At 33.8% G+C, this 17590-nt stretch overlaps 1 protein-coding gene across 2 annotated transcripts in view; it reads left to right on the forward strand.

Moving 5' to 3' along the window:
• LOC124369813 (uncharacterized protein C1683.06c-like) overlaps positions 1–15040 on the forward strand; it is a 71637-nt gene extending 56597 nt beyond the window's left edge. For both annotated transcript variants that reach the window (XM_046827926.1, XM_046827927.1), the window contains exons 3-6: positions 1753–1924; positions 5324–5440; positions 7924–8069; positions 14334–15040. In XM_046827926.1, coding sequence (XP_046683882.1) covers positions 1753–1924; positions 5324–5440; positions 7924–8069; positions 14334–14666 — 768 coding nt within the window. In that variant the 3' untranslated portion in view covers positions 14667–15040. The remainder of the gene's footprint in view (positions 1–1752; positions 1925–5323; positions 5441–7923; positions 8070–14333) is intronic.
• Positions 15041–17590: the final 2550 nt, after the last annotated feature.

The following is a 17590-nucleotide window of genomic DNA, read 5'->3' on the forward strand; positions in this document are numbered from 1 at the left end:
ACAGTGAGTTCAATGTATTTTAAGTGAATTTAATTTTCTTTATTTGGGTGCAAATCAGGAATATGCAAGCAACAGATTGGGTGAACATACATAAACATTCAACCTCTTCATGTTGCTACTCCATCCACTCTTGCAGGTGTCTAATCAACAATGCTGTTTACCAATCTAACTTAATGTGTCTTGCCTGCATTTTTCTTTTCCTCCTGTTATGGTGCGTACTTTAACTCCAGGTCAGGTGACCACACTGTTTCTTGCTCTTAAACCTGCTTTCTCTCAGATGCAAACAATCTGATAGGAATATCTGCCACAGTTATTAGGACAGCTGGTTCTGACTATACATATTCAGAGTCTTGTAGGCATTACCTATTTGGAGAACATGATTCCTCTGTCCTGCCAGCATTTTGTGTCGAGATATTTGTACAGTGTATCTAAACATATGTTGCACTTATTGAAAAGCACAGAGTGATTAAAACATAAACAATACCATATGGTAATCAAGGTCTACCAATTTAAAAAAATCAGATGTCTTAAAGATTGAGTTGGTGATTTCTATCAACTGGTCTCCTACAGTACTTATCTGTTTCCAACACATTTTTAGTTTCAAGCATCTTTCAAATGCTTTGCGGTGCTCTTGGTCTTCATCTGATCTCCAGCTGATATAGGATGATGTCTATCCTATCTAGTGAGTAGGACAATCTAGTGTTTTCGGTACCTGGAGTCAGGGTGTATTCACACATCTGGGAGAGCACTTATATCATAACTTGGTCAAGCAACCACTGTTCCTTATTATTAACAGTGATGATATATAAGCAAGCTTCCATCAAGCATTTTTTGGGATGGATCTCATATGGGATGTTGAACAGATCCAATTCTGGCTGTGAATCATCCTCGAGTTAGGTTGGGATGTGATAGTTCCATCTGTAGGTATAGTAATGTGGCCAACATGACATTCACTTGACTGAATTCAATAGTTGATTGTTACACCACTCATTTAGGCAGAATGAACCATCACAAAGAACGGGTGTTAGCAGTTCAATTCCTGCACCACCAACGTAGTTGTGGAATCGTAAGCTCAAGAACTGTATTGGCAATTAAACATCTCTTGATGACTGCTTTTACAAAACTAGTTGGTTTCAACAACCGTTCAAAACCTTTTCTCTAACTCATCTAGCAACCTAAAAATGTTGTAGTTTGGGTTCCCTCTTACTGATAATTTAGTTTTAAGTTAGTTGCCTTTGAGTACTTTCACTGGGAAACTTTAAGGGACTGGCGTGTGAGTACCACATCAGTCCAACAACCCGTGACAGCTCCATTTATGTGTAAAATTTAAAAAGAAATCAACTATTTTCCCTATAAGAAAGTCACTTATATTTGAGTCTAGACAGGGAGGTTTCTTGTAATGTGTCCCACTGAGACATTGATGGGGCATGGCACCATTTTGGTATTTATAAGGTTAGTTTTCCAAGTAGATCACTTAACTGTGTGCAGTGAGTTATTTTTTCCATTCACACAAGAGGTGAATTACTAAAATATTAATTTAATTAAGTCTTAAGACTACATTAACCTACCAAGACTAGTAATTCCAATTCAACTTTTGACATTCAAAAACATTTTAATTTGATATAACTACTTAAAACTGCTTGTAAGGAAAATACATTTTTATTTAGTTATTTTAGTTGCAACATGGTTTATTAATAAAAAATATGAGATTATTTTTAAGGCTTAATGTAATTTGCTAAACCTTTCTTGCAGATCCCAGTATATACAGGAAGTAATTCTGGTCTCATTGACTCACCCCATAGTGATGAATATTTCGGGAAGGATGGGCTCGGAGATGTGCCGTATTCCAATCCTCCTTCAGCATCCAATGCTCAGAAAGAACACGCTGCCTCATTTCTTGCTCGAACTGTCAGTGAATATCCAGGTAAGTTACACAAGAATATACAAGTTTATAGCCAAGGGGTTTTAAGTGCCCAACAGTCTAACAAAATTTAATTATAAAATGAATTGAAAATACAGGAAGTAAACCTGGAACAAAATAGTGAATGATAGAAAGTGAATTATGGTGCAGAGAAGTTTTATTATTGTTTTAGAACTCTGTGATTATTTTGTCCTGTAGCCAAATTTTTAGTTTCTCACTTAAAACTAACCATCAGATTTATCAGTACTGTAATAGTTATATTAGTGTTTGTTAAAGAGCTCAAGGGACTAAATATGGTGTGACTTAGTTCCTTTATCTCTTTCACTGGCAGTGACATAACTTTTATTATGTATTAGCTGTATAAAACTAAAATAATCAAGTGTGAAAAACTATGATTTAGTATTGTGAACGCCTTTACCTCCCTCCTATTTTAGCCCAAACAAATAAAGCCATGGTTGGCAGTGATTATATTTTATGCAAGATATAATTAAATACTAAACAAAGGCTGTATAATGCCAGATCTGAAATAATTTTTGTTTTATTTCTACAGGTTTCTATGTTATTAGTATTTGTAACACGTTTTTGATTAAAGAAAGGGGGTTCTGGCCTTAACTATTACTTCAGTTATTCTGATTTTGCTTCTAATAATCACAGTTCAACTAATGGCCTGTTATGAGGTTTACATCTCCGTCTAAGGTGTGGACAGAAATATAACCAATGGAAATCTGAAAGGACAGCAGGATTTCAGACATGACAATGTTAACACACTAAGGAAAAGGAAAATCTATCATGTAAATTAAATTACTTTTGTTTTGACTTGCGATGAGAATGTACAATGCTGAAGTGATGAGCCTCCAGCAGTTTTTATGGGGATCGTTGATCCTTGAATACGTTATGCCCTGTTTAGTACTGTACCAGAGTTAGAAGCATGGACCTTATGGAAAGTCATGGGGCCACTATCTGCTTTGTCAATATATAGTTAATGTACTTGGAGGTAACAATTTTCTTGCAAATAAAACTATATTTTGTAAACATAGAATTGTATTACTGTTTTGTCTATTATAAGATTGGTCTGATTATAGGGATAAAAAGATGATATAAATTCATATATAGTGAGCAAGATTTGTAATATTGTGGTATTGTAAGAAAAATAAATTTCTTAATGTTCCTACACATTCAATTTTCGATTCAGTTTATATTTTAATTTACCCGGTAACTCATCCAGTCCAAAAACTTTTCCCAAGGCTTGATATGAGTAACACTGTTCTTAACAGATGCAGTTCAACAGTATTTATGCTTAAAATATTAGATATATATTTTTTATCCTAAAATCTTTCATTTCAGCTGCTAAATCTGCTTTCAAAAATGTATTTTAAATTTATACTCTTGTACGAACATTTCTAAACTGAGCTCGTACAAGTATATTTGAGAGGATTACAGTGTAAAGTGATGAATCTATGGGAATCCTCACTGTTGTCCTTCAAATACAGGCTGTGTATACTAATGACTTGTTATGGTTGTTTTTTGGTTAAACCAATTTTACTCAAGCCATGAGCTATAAACCATCAGTACCCTGATTTCATGATCTCTTCCCCTCCCATAGCATGAAGATTTATTTTTTTACCAAATCAATACTTCTGAGACTTTAATGACATCACTAACTTCAATTTTCACTAATATAAATTGAAATCAAGGTATTAATTTATACTTGAATTTACCTAAAATACCTCAGAGAATACTGAGAGTTTTTGTTTTTTCTTTATATTTCAGTAATTTGTTTTCCCCTATTTGAATACAATCTAAATAAAGAATCGAAACAATGAAAGTTGCCTTAAGAAGTGGTGTAGTTCCAATAATAATACGTCCCCATGTTTTATATTTATAATGAGAAAATAATATGCCTGGTTGGTACTGCGCTCTTCCTAATTAATAATAAACACTTAATAGGTTCCCACCCTTTATTTTTGTTTTGATATTTCTAAATCATACAGTATTCTTTCACAATTAATTGTAAAAACACCAACACAAAAATAAATATATAAATGCATTAATGCTATAAATTTAAAAACTTTGGCGATTCCAGTTAATGCGAACTACATTATATCTATCAATTCGTGCATTGTTAAATACTTAATACTCATATACACTTATTAGCTAAACTCTACCACTATTTTTAATTCATGTTAAATTGAGATTAGTTCTAATTTTCAGTACAGTGTGGAGTAATGACAACATGTGGTATTTCCCTCATCGTGCATGTGGTATTACCACAAATAAGTTTACTTACACGACATTTTTAATTTTCTATACATGCTGAGAAATCTACAAAAGGAACATGGAAAAGAGAAGTGGACTAGGAAAAAGTTACAAGAAGCAATTACATCTGTTTAGGGAGGGCAACAAATTAAAGAAGTAGCTATGACTTTTGGACACCTTGAGGGTACTATCAGGACCAAAATGAGGTGCAGTGAGATAAGTGCTCCTAAATCAGGAAGAAATATAATCTTCACAAACGAACAATAAAAGGAACTAACCGATCATTAGTACAAAATTGTTCTGCTTTATGTTATTTATGAACTTGCAGTGGCCGAAATTTGAATATGTACAAGCTAATCATACCCTAAATAATTTCAATGCCGAACTTGGATTTCATAATAAAGATTGATTTTACCTTAAAAAAGGAATGCTAATATCAGCTTACAGAAACCAGAAAATAACTATATAAATTTCAATGTAGCGACTTTGAAATGGCTCAGACATTAAAAAAAATTGTCTTGGTAGAAGACAAAGCTTGAGAAATCAATTAAAAGCAAGAAGATGAGTAGTAAATATTAACGAGGATGTTAATTATGTGTAAGATCCCACATCAGTAGACCTACACTTTGTTGAACTAATTCCTGGTCTATCGAGTACAGTAAAGAAACCATATTTTGATATATTTCTCCAGTTCTAGCATCTGAACCTGAAGCTACAAATAAAAACAAAAGAGAGAAGGGTTAATCAATAATATGAACAGTCACTACTGAAAACTTAAAACTCGAGGAGGTAGAAACTTAGATAAATTAAGTAGAAAAAGTTGAAGAAAAGAGGCGTGAAAAGAAACCTTTGATATGATACCATTTTAGATGAAAAACAGAACCAAAACTATGATACTCTGTGTGATGACAACAAAATGGATGATCTAAACTGAGCTGTCAGGTGGATGTTAGTTTTGTGTGAGCAGTTCGACCATGATAATGAATTATGGTTCTGATGTGTCTGATTGAATAATTTCCAGTACAATGGAAATTTTACTGAATTTTTTGATTGTCGTTCCAGTTTACACATATTAGGTATTGGTCTTTAATATTTTTTTATCACAATAGTAAAATATTAAATTTTATTTATTTTATGTATGTGCAGGGGAAATAACAGTAATATGCCTTGGCCCTTTGACCAATATAGCACTGGCTATCAACCTAAACCCTCAGTTCCTACTGCAAGCTCGCAGAGTGGTCATTCTAGGAGGGAGCATTAAAGGTAAGTTTCCGCATTTCAGAATTTTATAAATAAAGAGCTTTTAATCACTCTAAAAAACTAGGAGTTCATTACAAACCATGAATTGCTTGAAGTGGAGTAAATTAGTTGGTAAAACGTTTCAAATTCAATAAGTATGAATATTTTTACACTGTTATTTCAAATATACATTGTCTCAATTTTTTAGTATCTTTCTATGTGAAACTCAGGAAAGATATAATTAAATGGAGGTGGCACCAGCCAAAAAAGCGTTTATTGGGCTTGAAGCTATCGTCCATATTTGGTTGATAATCTGACTAGAATTGCATCACCTGAAGTGTGAAACTTTTAATTCCTGTGCTATATTAACACTGCCCTTATACGTACTTATAGCATTTATAAAATGTAGAAATTTTGCAATGTTTTACACAGATATATTCTGTAAACCAGATAATCAGAATATTAGTTTTTTACATTCAGTTAATTGGATATAATATTTTAATGGTATCTCAATGACTAATTTATTAAACTTGCCATGATAAAGTTACTCTGCTGCCATTTTTTAGAATTTTTTAGTTTAAGAAGTTTTGTCCCTTGGAAAGTTCAAGATATGATTCCAAAGTTTATTCTTGATTTTTTATATAGGCTAGTTTTGACTGAATCTTTTGTTATTTGAGCATAAAAATGTAGTTTTAGTGAATGGCTCGCTCTGTCGAGCTTTGCTAGAAAATCCAACTAAAACATTGTATTTTCACTGTAACTTTTTTGTTTATATATATATATATATATATATATATATATATATATATATATATATATATATATTTATCTTGTATTAGTTTTAGACAATTGTTTTACTTAAGTAAAATATTTGTCATTGTTATTAAAATTATTTTTGATTAAATTTTCTTAAACTTTAATAATTATTACAGGAATAATTAATACAAGATATTTGAAATTGAAGAGTTTCTCATCAAGTTCAAATTGACCATATACCCGCAAAATTTTTCTGTCTCTCTATATATACTTGATTTATAAAAAACATTTTTGCACAAATTACTAATATTGTGCACTCATAGTTATAAAGTGGCGAACAGTAGATATAACACATGTAAAATGTAAGGTATTATGATTATTGTGCTAGTTAGCTTTTAACTTTTACTGCTTTTAGGTTATTTTAGACTGTCTAAGTTAATTTCTGCTGACTGTTGGTTAATATTGTTCTTTGGGTAATTACTTAAATTAGTTTTCTTTTAAAGAAATACAAGTCCTTATGAATATCATTGTTAACTTCATCAAAGTCTGTATGATTATTTTTCAAGCCAACAGAGCCTATAAATGTAAACATTTTCTATTAATACCTTCATTTGCATTATCATTGTGTTTTATTACAATTTGAAATGGTCTCTTTCTATGTATTATCTATCACAGGTGTATCTCTTTCTCTCAGTTGTTTCTCTCTTGTTCAAATAATGATACAATAATTTCTGATCCAAAGTTTTGAAAAAATGTTGGGGTCTTACAGCTAAATAATTTTTGCCTTAAACCTTTAGATTTGTGCTATATGAAACCAAACTTGAACTCAGACCAGTAACAATTTTCTGTAACAGTATGTAGTGATTACTCTATACTGCAATATATGTGCTTATTCCTCTACTCTCTGTGTAATTCAGGAGCTAATGTGATATAGAAACCATGTTCAACTCCTAAATGGACAGCTTTCTGTGTTTTAAATTTAAAAGACAGAACCTGTAATTAAACTTCTATGAAGTTTGACTGCAATACCCTAATTGATAGTGACATACCATCACTTTATTAAAGCTATCGTTTTAAATTAGGGAATGCAGGAGAACCGAGATTATCTGTAAACAATGTGGAATGTGTGAAAAAGTATTTTGCGTGTAGGTAATAAACTCCTTGCCCAGTAAATCATTGTTAATAAAATTATAAACTATGTTGTAAATGATCAGTAATAAATTACATTTTAATGGAATGTTACAGACTCATTATGTAAGTTATGTGGTTCATAAAATCTCAATAAGTGTGAAATGTGTACCTTAATTTGAAAACTTGGATACCATATCCTAAAGGAAAGTTATAGGTCATCCTAAATATTGTTGGAAAGCTGCCTGAAATTACTTTTCTTTTCATCTAAAACTGTTTTTATGATAATATACATGATTTCCTTCTGAGATCTTAAAGCATCATGTATACTCGTATGCTTCTGCTATATACAACTGTCCTGACTATAAACAGGGTTTCAGCAGTTGCAGGATCACTCAGGTATGCTTAGCAATGTGTGAGAAGGACTTGCCTATTGTCTGGATGTGTCATGGGACAATTGGTGCTTATAACACATGTAGAAAAAATTGTTTGAATTGTTTTTTCTCCGTGGAGTATAAAATATATTCCATTAAGTCAAAGGTTATATTGCGCAACATTAAAAGTATTTTTTTTTTTAATCCTTTTTATTCATGAAGACTTAAAACTTTCTTATTGTTCGACAGGTCAAGGAAATGCAGCTCCAGGAGTAGAGTTTAATTTCTACATGGATCCTGATGCTGCTTCCATTGTATTGAACAGAGCTTCAGTCTCAGGAGCGCCGGTCACTCTGTTGCCCATGGAGACCGTTATTGAGAATGAACTTACTCAGGTGATTATATTAACCTTGTAACAGTCAATGAAGGTTGAAATTGGCCAATGTTGAAAGTAATTCCTGGAGAGCTGTATTTTACCCTGTTGGTAGCTTATTGTTTCCAAAAGTCTACAATCTCCTTGTGTTTTTCTCTTCACCTCACTTTTAACATCAATGCTTGGACCTTTGAATAAATTAACTATAATTTCAAAGGTAATTGGGCAAACTTTTCAAACTTTTTCTGAATCTACAATCTGAAATATGTCTACAAAAGAGATTCTTTTATTTTGTCCTGAAAACCCCATATATTTTGGTAATTGTGTTGTGCTGCTCTAACATAACCTATAAAATGGTACACAACAATATAATATTTTTATTATAAGTAACTTTAAAGAAAACCCAAATCTATTACATGTCAGTAGGTTGGTGCAGTGATACCATGGAGCAATAGCTCATTTAATGTCTGCCATATACTTGGAAATAATTCCTGAAGAGCTGGATAGTATATCCAATGTGTTTCCCCTTTCACCACCAACATGAAGTGTAATTTACCAAAATTCCTAAATTTTCTCTATTATACCTTCTCATCAACTCATAACTATCAATGAGCAAGCCTCTAGGGAAGGAAATGTAACTCCAAAAATAATAGAGTAAGTTGTTTAATATTTAAAAAAAATTGTATTTATGTTTTTTCTGAGAGATGTGTCAATGAACCTAGGATTAAACCTATAAGATCTTGTGTGTCTCCTTTACTTTGAAAGAAAAAACTTAAAATAGTTATCAGTCTGGATTATCTTTATACTTCCAATAGTTTTAGAGATTACAGGTACTAGAGCAATCATACAATAGTTATTTACATTTCATTTAATCCCATTTTTAAATATAGACATACGTAGTAACAGTAACTTGTAGACATTCATGGAAAACAGTAATACTAAACGTACAGTTAATTAAAAAGTAAGTACTTTTTTAATTACGTCTATTAATTAAAAAGTAAGTACTTTTTTAATTACGTCTATCTGTTCTCTATAACTTTTTGAGTTTTCTATGTTTTACTAAAAGATCAGAGTTATTTTTACATTTTTCATGTCTTAGATCAAGAAGTTGTCTAATTTTTTTAAGGAAAGGAATATACCAATTCCTTGTTTTGTAGGCCTTATTGACTAACTTTTTTCTTGATTTAATTTTTATAGTTTTTAAGTTAGTTGACAGAATTTGCCTAAAAGAATTAAAATCAACATTTAGCTCATTAACATTACCGGTCAACATCACTTAGCCTAACCTTATATCTATTAATACAAGTATCATTTAACACTCAATAGTTAGTTATACATTGTCTGTTCGTTATTCGAAATTAGAGAAGTGGATATAGAAAAGCAGGAGTTCTTTACCTCCAACACTAGTCCAATATGGTCGGAAAGATGGGGCTTAATAGTCATACAGGCATACGTCGAGGGGGTGGAAATTAGAGATAAAGTTGTCCAAAGAGGCTTCAGCTCTAGTAGGGAGTAGATTAAGGCAAAAACAGTCATATGTCTTCAGAGTATTAAGAAACTTAACTGTTAAAATACTATTTCGTCTGGGGTCGATGTTTAAGTCTCCTGCTATAATGATCTTGTAATTTCTATTTTAAGAAATTATGTCAAGGAGTTGAGGTAACTTCTTAATAATTATCAATGGACGAGTCAGGAGTTTGATACACTGACACTATTATCAGCTTTAAAGAACAAAATACAATCATTGCAGTCTCCATTAGTCTGAGTTCATTGAAGGTGTCAAGGTTTACAATTGTGAAACTATGTTGAAAAGAGTCTCATACAAAGTTTGTTGTTCCACCATGAAGTAGGCCTACAGAAACTAGCAGCAAGAAGGAATTCTGATGGTATACAAATATTGATATCTTCCTGTGTGTACCAGTGATCATTGATGCAAATATGTCACACCTTGTTTGCCTATTAAAAACTTCAAGTCAGTTCACATTGTTTGACTGTACATTGATATGAACTATAATCGTTTCACTTGGGAAACAGTGGTCCAGATCAGATTTATGCCAATTAGGGGCATCAGGTGGGGTTAAGCCTAGGCCTATGTCCCGATGTTTAACTCTTGGTCGGGTTCCAAAAAAGATGTTGGAAGGTTTTTACAAGGTTATCTGAAACGATCTACAAGAATTTCAGTTTGCCAGAAATCTGGTGTTCCAGAGGGTGTGGATCTTCAATTTTAAATGAACTGTAACCTGTTCTTTAATTTTGTTATTTCGTAATTACTTTTAACCTTACCCAATATATACTTTAGCAAGGCTTCACATTTGATGTCTTCAGCAAAGCGGGAGACAAAAATATGTCTACTCTTTCCACAGACTTCATGTGTATCATTTTCCACTGATGCACGGTTAGTTATATGAAAACTTTTTACCAATGGCCTTCCTGGGTTTACATTTTTTGTAGACGACTTCAGTAAAACTGTTGTTTACGTTTCCACTACTCAGTTCCAATTCCAGTGTTTCATGTTCCGGTTCCAGTATCTCTAGCAGCCCATCAAGAACAGGGACAGCTGAGACTGAAAATATGAAACTGTTTGGCAAAGAGCAGGGTGCCCCAACCTTATCATGCAGCCTCACATTCATGCTTTCATTTTCAACATCAGAGATCTCGAATGCCTTCTTGATTTTCATGATTTTGCCAATTCCGGACAAGAATTTTTTGGTTAATAAGATTTAGGTGGCAAGATTGATACATATCTACCCCAAATACCAGGCTGAGTGACAGGATTTGAATTGTCAATTGCCATCGCTGGAGTCAAAACATTTTGGTCACCATCAACCTTAACCAAATTATTGTCAACATTTACATCAGCAGTTTTCAAATTCAAATCTTGTATTACTGTAAACAATATACATTATATGGTAAAAGTCAGCCATTTAATATACAATTTTGCACATTATACAATCATACCACAGTGTCACATTCACACATACAAATTTTGCACTCATTCACTCCAGTCACTTGCCAATTTACACCATCTTCAACGCCAGGGTATGTTTTAAAAATGGGTGGTTTCCCAGTTACATGCCAAAAACTCACAGACATTATAAAATGCCATTGACGTTAAAAGGCGTTTAAGACAGGTTTTTAACACCTTAGGCATTGGTGCATTTTTTATGGAAGCTGGCAATCTGGTGATAAAATGGACACCTACTTGCGAAGGCAAGTGTTCATAAACCACCGTTCTGTTTTCCAGAACGGTAGTTATCTCTACCCTCATCAGGGTACATTTGTACATACAGTTTGAAACTGTTTCCAGGATGTATAGACAGGGCAGAGTTAACAGTTGCAACTTTTTGAAGGCTGGTCGGCACAACTCTGAAATTCATGTTTGCAATGATTCGAATCGCTTTCTTTTGGAGTTTGGAGGATCTCAATAATTGATTGTTTGCACTAGAGCCCCACCAATCCGTAGTTAAGATGTGGCTAAATCATATGCCGTCATCAGTACCTGACTCGGGCAGTATTTGGCTAAAGACCTCATAACATAAATGCCTGATGCTAATTTGATACAAACTGAGTCAATGTGAGCACTCCATGTCAACCCTTGATCAAGGTGTATTCCAAAGAATTTAGTGGATTGTGTTTCTTCTAGAACAGAGTCTGCCTACATTATGGCAGGCCTCCACCCAGAATCTCCACTTCGCAAATAGAAGTTCACAAAATTGGATTCTGAGGCCTTTGTTGTGAGATTGAGACTATGGAAGTGTTGGAGGCAGTTCAGGTCAACAAAAGTCTGTTGTTCCAACACTTTCTTTGATTTTCCATTGAAACAGAGAGTCATGTCATCAGTATACTGCACGAGTCTCCTGTGCAGTAGTATTGACTCTATTCTTTTACTCACGGAAAAGCAGTTAATAGCTTTTCTTCTAGTTTTTAGTATACTAGAATAAGATAGCTGGTTATGTTTCCAGTTAAAATGTTGCCAATGGCCTCAGTATGGCTGTTCAAAGTAGAGGCAAGTTTTCTGCCTGCAATGCATCCAATCTGTTACAAATTCTTGCGTTGGCTTTAAGTTAAATTTTAAATTTGCTGCTTCAGAATTTTTATATAGATAAGTCATTCACAAGAATCACTGGTTGAGTTTCCATTAACTGCTGCAGATGCAGTGCTTTCTACACTCACTTTAAGGTTAGATTGCCTGTTGCAAATTCCATATATATAATTAGACTTTTCGCGTTTTGAATATGAATATTCCTTTTTAGATTTCCCAGCACACTGAAAATGGAACCACTTGGCACATTCCCCCTCGCACAAAATTCCACCAGAGGCATTAGTAACTAACTCTTTTAGGATGTCATCTCCAAACGTCAATCCACACTATGTCATACTTCTTCATAACCTATTCTACAGCATTAAAACTAAAAGGTCTAGATGAATGGAAAAAAATGGTGTGCCCCTTAAGGTTAAAATGCATGCCAGATAGAGAATGAAATTGTGCACTTCAGAAAACTAAAACACAACTCCTGCCTTTCTTCCTATTACCTTCTACAGAACAAACAATTGTCCTTTTTAGGAGCCCATTAATAATATCTCATGGTATTCTCTCCATGCCTCTATGATATATTCATAAAAGCTGTTGCAACACACTTTGTGTATAGTTACATTACCTTGCAGATTTTACACTGCATAAATGTGTACAAGTATAAATCTGGAAACACATGCTTAATATCCCATAATTTTAACTTTATAAAAAAAAATTATTAAGGCATTCATCTAAATGTATGTCCAATGTACATTAGGTAAAGTATCATGAACGGAATAAAACTTGGCCGGCCAAATGCATTTAACAAGTAGGGAGTATAACTGTTTATGTTACATTGCATAAAATCCAGTATGTTATCCTTGAGGATACTAGCATAGCTAATTTACCTCAGTTGAATTTAGAATAATTTATGATTTAGTTCATATTCTGTGACATTGTTTATTTCTGTAGTTATCTTACAGACCACTCATATATGTCTTGTGCCTGGTAAAAGCTTTGGCCAGTGTTTTCAGGGCCAAATTCTACAATTCAATTTTTTTTATAAAAGGATTGACTGATACCCTTTAAGCCTTATTTTGTCTGTCCTCATGGGCCACTGGCCTTTGTGAGGATCTTATTAACTTATCAAACAGAATAAGGGGAAGAGGCAGTATAGTACGAAGTTGATGGTACTGATTAAAAGTGCTTCAGTCACAGACAGGATTTGAACCTGCGCTATCCCTAACTCAGATCCAAAGTCCAATATCTTAGACCGCTCGGCCATCGGCACTCCCGATAACTAACGATTTGTAACTATAATTTAAGGAAATGGGCTATTTCGGAAGGTACAAAAACCCAACAAAAATTTTGAATACTTTGGTTGGTAGTTGTATTGATTTACAGGAACGATGCAATACATGGCATCACAATAACATACTGACCATCATCAGAAAGGCCAAAAGTGGGTCTTTTATTAAATCAAGAAGTCTGATATTACAACATGGTCAATAATAAAAAAACGCATTGTGTGTTATTTAAAACAATCATTTCATCTTGTTAACGACCAGGAGGTTTTGTTGAGTATGTGAACCATTGTTTTAATGATATTCCCCGATATTACAGTAAATCTGTAGGTACTGATTTCATAGTACTATTTGTTATTGTATTATTCAATTTCTCTCATGTCTTGGTATAGATATACCCCAATTCTCCTAGGTCTATTTAGAGATAAATGAGCATGCTTTTCTGTGTTCACCAGTCACCATATCTAGATAAATATATATTTTTCTGGAAATAAGGGTCTATCAGCGAAGGCATTGGATGCTTTTCTCAGGAAGGAGACAAACATTCCCTGGAAAAAATTTTTTATAGCTGCTGTGGAGGTCTTAAATTGAATTTTGGAAAAAAATACAGGCGAGCCCGTGAAAAATATGTCCTGCTGAATGTGAGGTTCCAATTCTGTACTGAATGAGAAACAGTATGAGTCTGTTATTGTTGATTCTCATATTTTAAAAACGTTTTAATAGGATTCTGTTGTTCATAGTGATTCTTATCTAAGGACACACTCTCTGTTAGGTTGGTACTGAACATGAAATTTACAAAACATCATTGAATATACCGTACTCATAAATGGTATCTCGGTAAGTATATTCATATTTTTCTGGTAAACATTGAATTAATCAGAGTGCCATTTGCTAGGACATAGTTATTATTGTATTTACTAAATATTGTACAAAAAATAGATCAAAGTCGGAACTGAATGTTTTGTTGCAGTTCTGGAGGTGGAATGTGTTAGCGAAGCTGAATAACTTAGTGGTGAGCTTCATGAACAAAATGGAAACTTCCCAACTCTCGAGGCACCCTTCAAAAGTATACACTCCCTACGATTCGTACGCTGTTGCCGTGGTCCTCTGCCCGGGCTTTGTAACACACTCCCAGCAATTGTATGGGTTTGTAGAGAACCGCAGTGAAAGGACTAGAGGTGCTTTAGTCTTAGACTACATGAACCTGACGAGCAGTCCAGCAAATATACAAGTGGTGACAGAAGTGAACACGACATTGATGAAAACCTGGATGTATGCAGATTTATCCAATTTCAAAAGATGAAATTTCAGTCCATTGAGGGACCAAGTATTAATTCATCAGTATTAAAAATTCTATCCCTTGTGATAGCAAGCATATCTGTTGTTTAAATTGTTTTGTAATGTCTGTGACAATGCATAATTTTTAAGACATTTTTTATATTTCCCAACAATGTTTATTAGTGTGGTACTTATGTGTTAAAAAGGATTCACTAAGAAGATATACTAGGAGTATTAAGCTGTAACAGCCTTGAGTAGCCATATGGACAAGGCAATGTATACAGTACAGTATTAACAATGGGTGTGACATTCACACTTAAAAAAACAGGCTGATGGTGGTTAATTAACCTACCTCCGGTCTTTCAACTAGCATATATTACATCAACTATGTAAACTTTTTGTTAATTGACGCTACTTGTAATTTTAAAGATTATCAATAAAGAATTTCTGATTTCTGATCCTATAAATTAATACATAGTCGAAACACTCAGCTCTCAAGGACTACTGAACCGATCTCCAAGATTTATGTGTCAAATTAAAGGGACAATACATAGATTTGCTGAATTTCTTCAGATTTCCCGTCTGTTCTTAGAATTATCCTCCATTCTTAAAAGGGTGAATCAGTGTGGTTCTTATGGAAGAATAACATTCAAATATGATTATTTTCCAGCTGTTATATCAGCTGTGAGAAATGTAATACAGTAGAACGTCGGTTATCCGAACGTCAATTATCCTCCGAACACGAAAAAAGGTTGCGTGTAACCTGAACTAGACCAAACGTCACCGCGTAATAAAACAGTCGTAAGTTTGACCTTTGGTAGTCGGCGCCGCCGTGCGGACGTATAGCAGACGTTAGACGGCACTCACAGCAGTCGCTTCCTTGTCAATCATTCACTCGCATAGTGCAGCGCTGAAAGTACATTACAGGTTTAGTTTATAATTTGTGAAGTTAAGTTTGTTTGGAAAGTACAGTACAGTTCAGTTTATAATTTGTGAAGTTAATAGTATTGGACTGTACAGTAGTTTCAAGAACATCCAGTAAGTTAGTTTTTTCTTTTATTCTGTACATTATTGTTGTTTTAAGGTTAGATTAGTTGTAATTATTGTAGGCCGTAGGATGTTTATAATTTGACATGGCGACCTCTAGTAAACCTAATAAAAGAAGCAGAAATGTTTTATCTATTGAATCAAAATTAAAAATCATTGAAAAAACTAGAAAAAGGTGAAACAGGGACATCTTTAGCAAAACAATTTAACGTTGGCAAGGCAACAATATCAGAGATAAAAAAAGTAAAAAAATCTGAAATCCTTAAATTTTGCCTCCAAACTGGACAGCGAAGACGGATCTAGAAAAAGGAAATCGATGTGAAAAGACCTCAAGATGAAAAATTAGAAGAGGCGATGTATCTATGGTTCATTCAAAGGCGAACAAAGGGGGAACCCATATCAGGCCCTTTGCTTTGTGAAAAAGCCATCCAAATCAATAAAAAAACTTGGTGGGTCAGCCGACTTCAAGGCTAGTACAGGGTGGTTGAAGAATTTTAAATCACGCCATGGTATACGTGAGCTTGACATACAAGGTGAAATATTATCTGGAGATTCTGGAGCTGCAGAAAAAATATAAAGAGACATTTTCCAAACTGTTAAAAGATGAAGGATATTCATTGGATTTGGTATACAATGCTGATGAAACAGGCCTTAATTGGAAGGCACTGCCGCGTAAAATCAAAACGAGAAAAGGCGGCGCCAGGATTTAGGTTAGCAAGGAGCGTGTAACAAATCATGGTTTGCAGCAAACGCTACTGGTACGCATGCATTGCCTCTCCTAATGATAAGCAAATCTAAAAAGCCTAGGTGTTTTAAAAATGTGACTTGTTTACCTCTTACCTACAAATCACAAAAGAATGCGTGGATGAATTGTGAAATTTTTTTAGACTGGTTTACTAATGAATTTATCCCTGATGTCAAAAAGTACAAAAAAGATAAACAATAAGCTGGGGAAAGTACTTCTCGTTATAGACAATGCCCCAATCCACCCGGATGTTGTGAAATATTGAACTCAATCGACGAGGACTTTAAAGTGACCTATTTACCACCTAACGTGACAGCGTTACTTCAGCCCATGGACCAGGGCGTTATAGAAAAGCTTAAAAGGATGTACAAAAAGCAAGTTCTTCGTCGCTTTGTTACTTGCTGATGCCAATGAAGAAAGTGTTGTGCAATTTGCCAAAAAACTCAATGTCAAAGATTGTTCTTACATGATAGCAGACTCTTGGAGCACCATAAAAGAAAGCAACTTAAAAAATGCTTGGAACAAAATTTTAGAAAAGACTCGTGAAAACATAGAGCCTAAAGTTACAGACCAGGAAGATGTTGATGAATTTTTGGAGTTGTATGGAGAAATTCCTGGATTTTTCAGAATGTGACATACAAGATACTGAAGATTGGCTAACAATGGACAATGACCCAGGCTTCCAGATCCTTAATGATGAGGAAATTGTTTCTCTGGTGCTGGCTGAAGATACCACCCAGCATGACAGCGATGAAGACTGTAACACAGATACTGCAGAAAGCACCAAGAATCGTTCCAAGTCATGAAGAAGCTTTTTCGGCATTTAATACTGCGATGTCTTGGCTTTGAAAAGCAAGAGGAGAGCTGCCCAACTCAGCTTTTACTGCTAAAGAGGCTTAGGGACTTAGCAGCTAAAAAACGGTCCTCAAGTTTAAAGCAAAAGACAATAAAAGACTATTATACAAAGTAATTCCGATGCAATACATTACAGTATTAAAAATGTTACTTTATCATATTTTTTTATGTTTCTATTTTTTTTTTAATTTGACATTACTCTTTATAAAATGTGTGAATATTATATTAACTTCAGTACAAAAATTACATAAAAGAGTTGATTAATATAATAAAAGTATTATGTATACGTAAATATGTTGTGT

Source organism: Homalodisca vitripennis, chromosome X (assembly GCF_021130785.1).
Source record: "Homalodisca vitripennis isolate AUS2020 chromosome X, UT_GWSS_2.1, whole genome shotgun sequence".
In the NCBI taxonomy this organism is placed as follows: Eukaryota; Metazoa; Arthropoda; class Insecta; order Hemiptera; family Cicadellidae; genus Homalodisca; species Homalodisca vitripennis.